Source organism: Capsella rubella, unplaced genomic scaffold (assembly GCF_000375325.1).
Source record: "Capsella rubella cultivar Monte Gargano unplaced genomic scaffold, Caprub1_0 scaffold_7, whole genome shotgun sequence".
In the NCBI taxonomy this organism is placed as follows: domain Eukaryota; kingdom Viridiplantae; phylum Streptophyta; class Magnoliopsida; order Brassicales; family Brassicaceae; genus Capsella; species Capsella rubella.
The window spans coordinates 11,701,313-11,709,235 of NW_006238917.1; the positions used below are offsets into that span (position 1 = coordinate 11,701,313).

At 30.4% G+C, this 7,923-nt stretch overlaps 1 protein-coding gene across 1 annotated transcript; it reads right to left on the reverse strand.

Annotated features, from left to right (window-relative positions):
• Positions 1-221: 221 nt before the first annotated feature.
• LOC17880234 lies at positions 222-665 on the reverse strand. Its single transcript, XM_006285558.1, has one exon. The coding sequence runs from the start codon at positions 663-665 to the stop codon at positions 222-224; it is 444 nt and encodes a 147-aa protein (XP_006285620.1).
• Between the last annotated feature and the right edge of the window lie 7,258 nt (positions 666-7,923).

The window sequence follows — 7,923 nt, forward strand, 5'->3', positions numbered from 1 at the left end:
CGTGTTTTTAATTGTATCAAAACTCAGTATATGAATATTTACTCGATTTTTCGTTTATTATTTTATTTAAACTTATTATACAAATATATGATTTACTGTAATCGATTGTACTGTAATAAAATTAAAATATAACATATTAGAATCCGTTAAAAGTTATATATGTAATTATTTCCCCCGCGCTGTAGCGCGGGTCCGAACCTAGTTAATTAGAAAAATAACAATCACTCAAGCCATCGAAGAATGTGTTTACGACGACTCAGGCCATGTAACATATAGGTCAAGAGATTCATAGCTTCAATTTCAGGACAAGAATCATCATCTTGGGTTGGCCACAACACACCTATCTTGTCCCCCAAGTCACGGTATGGCTTGTAGTTGGTCCACTGACGAACATAAGCTTGAGCCTTGTCTTGTATATAAAAAGATCTGTTGGCATAAGTTTGATCTCTGTTTTGTCTGAAAGAGAAGCCGTCATAGTTCTCAAAATCTGGCCTGAAAGGGTATTTCTCAGTTGCTTCACGTTGCCATCCTTCAATCATCTCTTTGAACAAACTTGAATAGTCGACGATGTTCACATCTTGATCATCAGGTTGGCTTACATATTTTGCAATGGAAGATTCAATCAATAAGAACAAGATGAAGAGTTTGAATATGGAGAGAGACATTATTATGATTGCACACAAAAAAATTGTGTATTTCTCTGATCAATATCGTGTTATTTATAATCGAGTTAAAATTATAGTTTTTCTTATGATTGGAGTTATATATATAAGCCTAAACTAATTTTGTTTATTTATTTTCTTTTTATTTTTTCAAACAAACCTTTACTAAGATAATAGCACAACAATACTAATTAAATTATTTTATTGTTATTTTCTAAGTAATTATCATTGTTATTTCTAAGTAACTAGAATTGAACCCGCGGTACACCGCGGGTCTTTGTTTTTATAAATCCTTTTGGGAAATCCTATTTTTTCTTATATGTTTTGTTTTATTGGATATGTATCTCGTATTGGATATATATATCTTATATATATGTTTTTGGGAAATATTTGTTTTATCAAATTGTTTTAAGTAGTCGATGTTATGTATGTACGTTTCGTAAGGTGTTTTGTGTGTAAATTCAAAACTGATTAGTTTTATTCATTGTTATTATGAATTATATTTATCTATTTCACAATTTACATCACTCTTATAAGTGTGTGTCGTATTGTAATGGGTTGGACCTGCGCTACACCACTAACAACAGCATAGCAAATATTTTTATTATTATTATTATTTATGTAGTTTACAACTTAAAATGTACTATTTTCAGTTAAAATTTATTGATTAATATATTATTTTAGATTTTTTTTTTGTTTGATACAGTAGTATAGAGATATGTGGAAGTTAGTGTATTTTTGTTTGTTTGATGTATACACAAAAAAATATTCTATTTGAATTTATCAGATAAAATTATTAGTTTAAGAGTAAGAACATGAACTATGATTACATAATTCATAATATATGATAATTTAATATTTTTAATGTTGGATTAAAAGCTCACCCTATAGAATTTGTGGGTCTATAAAATATGTCCTCCTCCGACCCGCTTGAGTTCATAGGACATGCATAGATTTTTACTATAAATTGATTTTTCTAGTTTTATTTTAATGTTATCATTTTCTAGTTTGTAAATTAAATTCTATCTTAAGTGTCTAATTTACATTTTTACTTTTTAAAGTCATTTTTAAAACTATATATTTTAAATATATGAGTTTAATGATTTTTGTTGTTGTGGTGATATTTTTTTTACGTGCAATTTAATTTATATTATGTTAAATATGATTAATCTAAGTTAATAGGTGTAATAGTAAAAAAATGTACCTAATCATATGACAAACCGAGAGTCTTGTCAAAGAGATTGGTAAGAATATTTAAACCAAATCAACTTCTGTTTTAAATGCTAACATACAGATGTCTTGACATCGAGGTAATTCATCTTACCAAAATTTTAACTTTTTTTGAACGCATCTATTAATTTTGGTAAAATCTAGTTCTTAATTCATAGAAATCCTTCTTGTTTCTTATAGAGTTACTTAAAATAATTAATTCTTTTTTAATCAGATTCAATTGATAAGAGAACGAATACAATAGAGATTTTGTTATTGTATACTAAATTTATTTTTTTATGATGCAAGGAGCTAGAGATGTAATGGTTAGCTCTTAACCTTTATGAAGTTTAACGAAACAAACTTTACAATCGATAATTTTCTAACATAATTAAGAACATCAAACTCCTCAGAACCTTATTTATTTCTATTTCCTTCCATTTTGTACCTCGTACTGAGAACGCAAAGGCTGATGCATTAGCAAAAGCGGATCTTCTGTTTTTGAGATTTGATACTCTGTTTCTGTTTACAAAAAATAAAATAAAAAGAATTAAAAAAAAATAAAATTTGACATAAGATTTTTAGTTTTTATAACGGAAGTACCCTATCATTCGTCAAAATAGGATTCAGATTAATACATATTCTTGTGTTAGTTAAATAGCTTGAAATAGTTCAATGAACAGAAAATACATTAATCTTTCTAATAACTTTTGATAATATTATCATGGGTTTAAGAATAGCTTTACCTCAATCATCTCAAAAACTGATTAAATTGTCTTCTTGGGGGAAATGGAGATAGTAATCCTGCTTCTTTTAGTATTGATGAGTTTAAAAAAGTTTACAAAGTGATATTTAACCCGTCGGACACACTGTGATTGTACCTGTAAAAAGACTTGTGAGTATTTAGAATAAAAAAATCATTCTATTATTTCTATAAACTCATCTCACCAAAACTTGTTGTGTATGCTTTTCAGGTTTTGCAGGACTGCACTTGTCTTGTAGGGTATCACGTCTGTAATGAACTAAAAAGAATATGAAAAAATGAGGTAATAGCTCGATGATTGAAGGGATCGATTGTAGGTAGAGTGATATTTATAGATAATAAGAATATTAAGGCTGCTCATTTTTGGAATATGATCATAAGTACAGATTAGTGGTATGCAAATAATCAGTACATTAATTTGGGCGAAATTGATGTGATTGATAAAAAATTATTGATTTACGAAATTGATATTTAAGATGGTCATAAATGTATGAATATTAGTATTTCATAAAACTAACAAAACACAAAAGCGTATGATGGGTTGAAACTTTTCTGTACTGAATTGAACTTACTATTGATTTTAGTGGGCCTTATAAACTTAATAAATATTTTCATGGGTTTTTAATGTCCATTAATATATTTGACATAACAAAACTCTGTGTTCAGGACTCCGGGTCAATAAACGAAGGAGAAGATCCAATGATTTTCTTGGGCGGGCGTCTAAAGCACGCGGATCCTAGACTGGTTTTTTTTGTTTCTTTTTCTTTTGCCAAAATTACCCCTGATCGATTTCAATAATGTGTCTCCAAATTGAAATCAATTTCAATGATTTAAAGGTTAAATTTGACAAATTTTCAATTTGTACTTCTCTTTTAATTATAAGAAGATTATTCGTAGTAAAAAGATATCATTTGTCGGATATATATATATAGTTCTACTACAATTTTTGTTTTTTTTGTTATATTTTTTTCCTGTTAAAAAGCTAAACTTTAGCTCTAAAAAAACACAATCGATTGTTTCTAACGATAAACATTAAAATTAGAAGATAAACAAAATTAATTAAGGAATTTAATTAGTCTCAAAAGTTACAAACCCTAATCCCAATTGGAAAAAGAAGTCGAGAAACTTGTATTCATATAATAAAGTATATATAAACCTTAACTCCTATCATCACTTGATGTCTTCAACAATGGCTAGACTCTAGCCGTAAAACTCTTACTCATTCTCCTTTTAGTTGAATCATCAATTGCATTATATGTATTTGATCCCAATGAAAATCCAAAAAGTTATCTCCAATTCTCCATCAACCTGAGGTTGACTATATCTGAATTTTGAGAGAGACCGTTCGAGGATGGCAAGAAGAAGCGGACAGAAAATACGGTGTATACTCACTTTCCTCATCGACTGATGATTACATGAAGCGATCATTGTTCCTACAAGACAAAGTTCGAAGTTATGTTGAACCTTGGAGATAGTTGAACAAGATCAATGGTAACTTGTGGACAATACAGTATGATACTTATTGTCATTTTGAGCGTACAGAAACTGGCAATGGTTAGTTTGTTTGTGGTTTCTTTCTGTTTATTTTAAGAGTTTTTCAAATTTTTGGTTTGTTCATGTCTAGGGTTTTTGTTTGATACGTTCTTGTTTGGGACTTTATTTTCCTATTGAACTTTTGTTTTGAATTCATATTTTTACGATAATCTTCTCGAAGAAAGTACATATATACTAGGCCTGGGCACAAAGCAAATATTCAGAATTTTTTGATATATGTGATTCGCTTTGCCTCACCCGAATAGTAGATTTTGTTATTTGCTTCTATTCGTAAATTTTCCAGTATTCGGAACTTGAAATATTCAAATATTTATCGTTATATTTGCGAATTATTCGCTTCGCTTCAACCCATCTATTAGTACATAAACATAAAGTGTAAAATATGAGAAATTAGAGGTTCTTGCTTGATATGTTTTCAAAATAAGAAAAAATGTAACCACCGTTGATACCATATACCATACACGGTGGTAATTTTATAAAGAAAATTACGTATATGGATTCAATCTAAAATCTTGTCCAATCTGGCTGGTCATGCTGACAAGTGATGAATTGTGTACCAAGTGAGAGTAGATGGATAAGCATCCAAGGCGTTGATAGCTACAACATAAGGAAGCCATGCTGACAAAACCTAAAACGAATCAGTCTTTGTTGGAGCTCCTAAATAAGATAACAAGGAAGAATATATTATGAACCACGGCTCCTTCGACGACGCGACGTAACACTAAAAACACCAAACGACGACGTATGGGAGGAATGAGGGAGACTCCTTGGGAAAAGCCAAATTGGGGAAAAAAACATGAATACTGTCGAGGCCATAAAAACATGAATACTCTTTTTTGGGGTGGGTCTTGTTTGTTTGTTCAACGAGAATACTTTTTACAAGCGTTTTTAGCAAAAATTTAGGGGGGGATATTGGATCTATGATTTGGGATGATTTTTATTTTTTAAACAATCTCTCTATATTGGATTGGTGATTTTCCAAAATCCATTAAAAGTCTGCCTTATTGAACTCAGTATTTGTTTAAATGATTCAAAATCTAAGGTTATTCAATTATTCATTTATTAAAATCTTCTCAAATTTCAGGTTATTGGAAAATTGAGAATTCACAATGAAATTGTTCTAATAACGATTTGAGATGATTTGGGTAGCAAATTATAACTAAAATAGATAGCCTGAAAATCACACCTCCTATGATGATATTTGAAAGAATTTTTAAAGTGACCTTCATTTCTTTTATTTTGTTTACAAACTATACGTCGGCCAGTGAAGAGTCGTGTTGCTCCGCCGCAGACAATTCACGAACTAGTGATAACCCGATCTCTATCACCATCATTGCGTTCTGTTTCTTCTGCAATTACGAAATCCCCAAATTGCTTCAATCATAACTATTCGCTCACGTTCTATTCGATCCGAGCTCACGCACCAATTGATAAGAAAGAATCTATACTCTTTATTATCACAGAGAGAATCGATACACTGTTTTGTGGAAAGAGCTCTAGAATAACTCTCTAGAATCTAGATCACGTCGTCAACACAAACCGATCGTTCTGCGTCTCTTTCTATCTCAGTCTCTCCTCACCGGTGAAGATCACGACCCTTCTACTCTGTTTACAATCGGTGGAACCTTTCAAATTCTAATAAAAATCTTTTGCCTCTTTTGTTGAATGAGAATGCGCCAGAGATCCCTATTATGTTTACAACGTGGTAAGCTATTAGGTTTTAACACTTTATTTTTTTTTTGAAGTCAATCAGTGTCAGATTGGTTTGCTATGTGTAAAACTAACTGAAAGTGATTTCACAGTGACTTGCAAGCTTGAAATCAGCTTTCTTCGTTCCCAAGTTACTTCATCTTCTTCCTCTAAGCTTTGTTTCACGTCACTAAAATAGAGGCTCTCCGTCACGTTCACTTCTGCTCTGCACTATTATGTCTTCAAAATCCTTCGCCTGCATTACTTATGGTCTTGCGTCTCTGTATTTCTTTTACATATACGGACCATTTCGAACAGCTTCCTGCAACAAATTGCAAACATGTCAACAACAAGCGAAGAATGTAAAATCACTGAAATTAGATATATTTTTGTTCAAGTAAAATAGCAGAAGAAAAAAGATGGAACCTTTTCACCGGTGCTTTTTAGATGACGAGGGTCATCAGCAAAGTTACTACACAAGAACGCTTCGTGAATTTATTTGCAGCAGTTATACCTTACTTCCATTGCTGAGTAAATAAAATGTGAGTTTTATAGACTCATAGTACAAAGGGCTGTGGGAGAAAGAAGCCAATACAATGGCCGGTATGTGAGAAGTCGTTGAAATGTGTTATTCTAAAACAATTTTTTTTTTTTTGGTAAAAATTCTAAAACAATTTTTAGTTTTATGAAAATCAATTTTATTTTATTTTTAACTTTCTCAAATGCCTTAAAATTCTACTAATTACCACTAAATATTTGTAACTAAAATTCTACAGAGTTTGTTGAAATCACTTTATAAATCATGAGATTCCCTAAAATCTCTCTAAATTCCCTAAAATTTAAAAGTATCTAAATACATCCAAATCACAGATCCACTATCCCCCCCTTAATGTCTTATGAATTTATTACATGTATTAAATTACCCTATTAAAATCAGAAATTATTTTTGGAAACTTTGGCTAAATGGAAAATGAAAACTTTGTTATATGTATTTTTTTTTTTTGCATATGCGCAATGTCTCACATCGGGTATATTATTTTTATAATAGTTCAGAACCTATATAAATAGAAGTATATGCTTCCAACTACCAATGAACAGGAAACAGGTCTTCAGGTGTTCTAATTTAAACGTTTTATTCGGTTTAATCAGTTTTTTATTTGAGAAAATTATCATAATATAATGATTTTTAAATATGTAATATTATAAGTATGTAAACTCTATTAAAATTTAATTGTTATTAATATTTTAACTTATAGAAAATTTAAAATAAATCATTTTTCATAAATTATTATACGATTAATATTTTTGTCATAAATTATTATACGAAAGACATATAGAAACGTTTACCCCGCGGTACTGCGGTTAAAATCTAGTATTTTATATAAACTGTTTGGTTTGATGATACTTCTCAAGAATTAATGATGTCTAGTCTCGAAGCATTATCATATTATTAGATGATTATTAAGTAGGCAAAACCAACGGACGATATTGACTTCCAATATATATATGCACGTCTTACGGTCTTAGTATACTCAATCTATGTGATTGATTAAAACAAATATATGTGACATCACATTCCAAAAATAAGAATCGAGACTAAATAAAATTGTTGAACCTCAGCTTTCACTTGTGGTCCAATACGTTTTAGTAACAATGACCTCACATTCCATCAACATCAACCGTAGTCTCTCCTTTAGTACTAAAGGCAGCCAACTTAGACTCTTCATCGCGACATAGAACGAGTAAGTTCATTATTCATGTGGCTCCTAAATTGCGGTAACATATCTTGTAGAGGGCCTCCGGAACAGAACACAATTTACTGCAACTTATCCTTTTGTGCCTTCAGCAAAAGTTAAGAGGGAGTAGAGCGAATGTGTATAGTTATGAATTATGAGAGGGAAGCATAAAACAAGTAACGTAACAATTCAGTGAAAGTTAATGACCTTGAAATTAAAATAATAAATAACATATGGATTTAATATTTATTGACTCTTATAGCCATCATGTGCAATTATTACTAGTTTGTTTGATTGTTTTTCAACCATA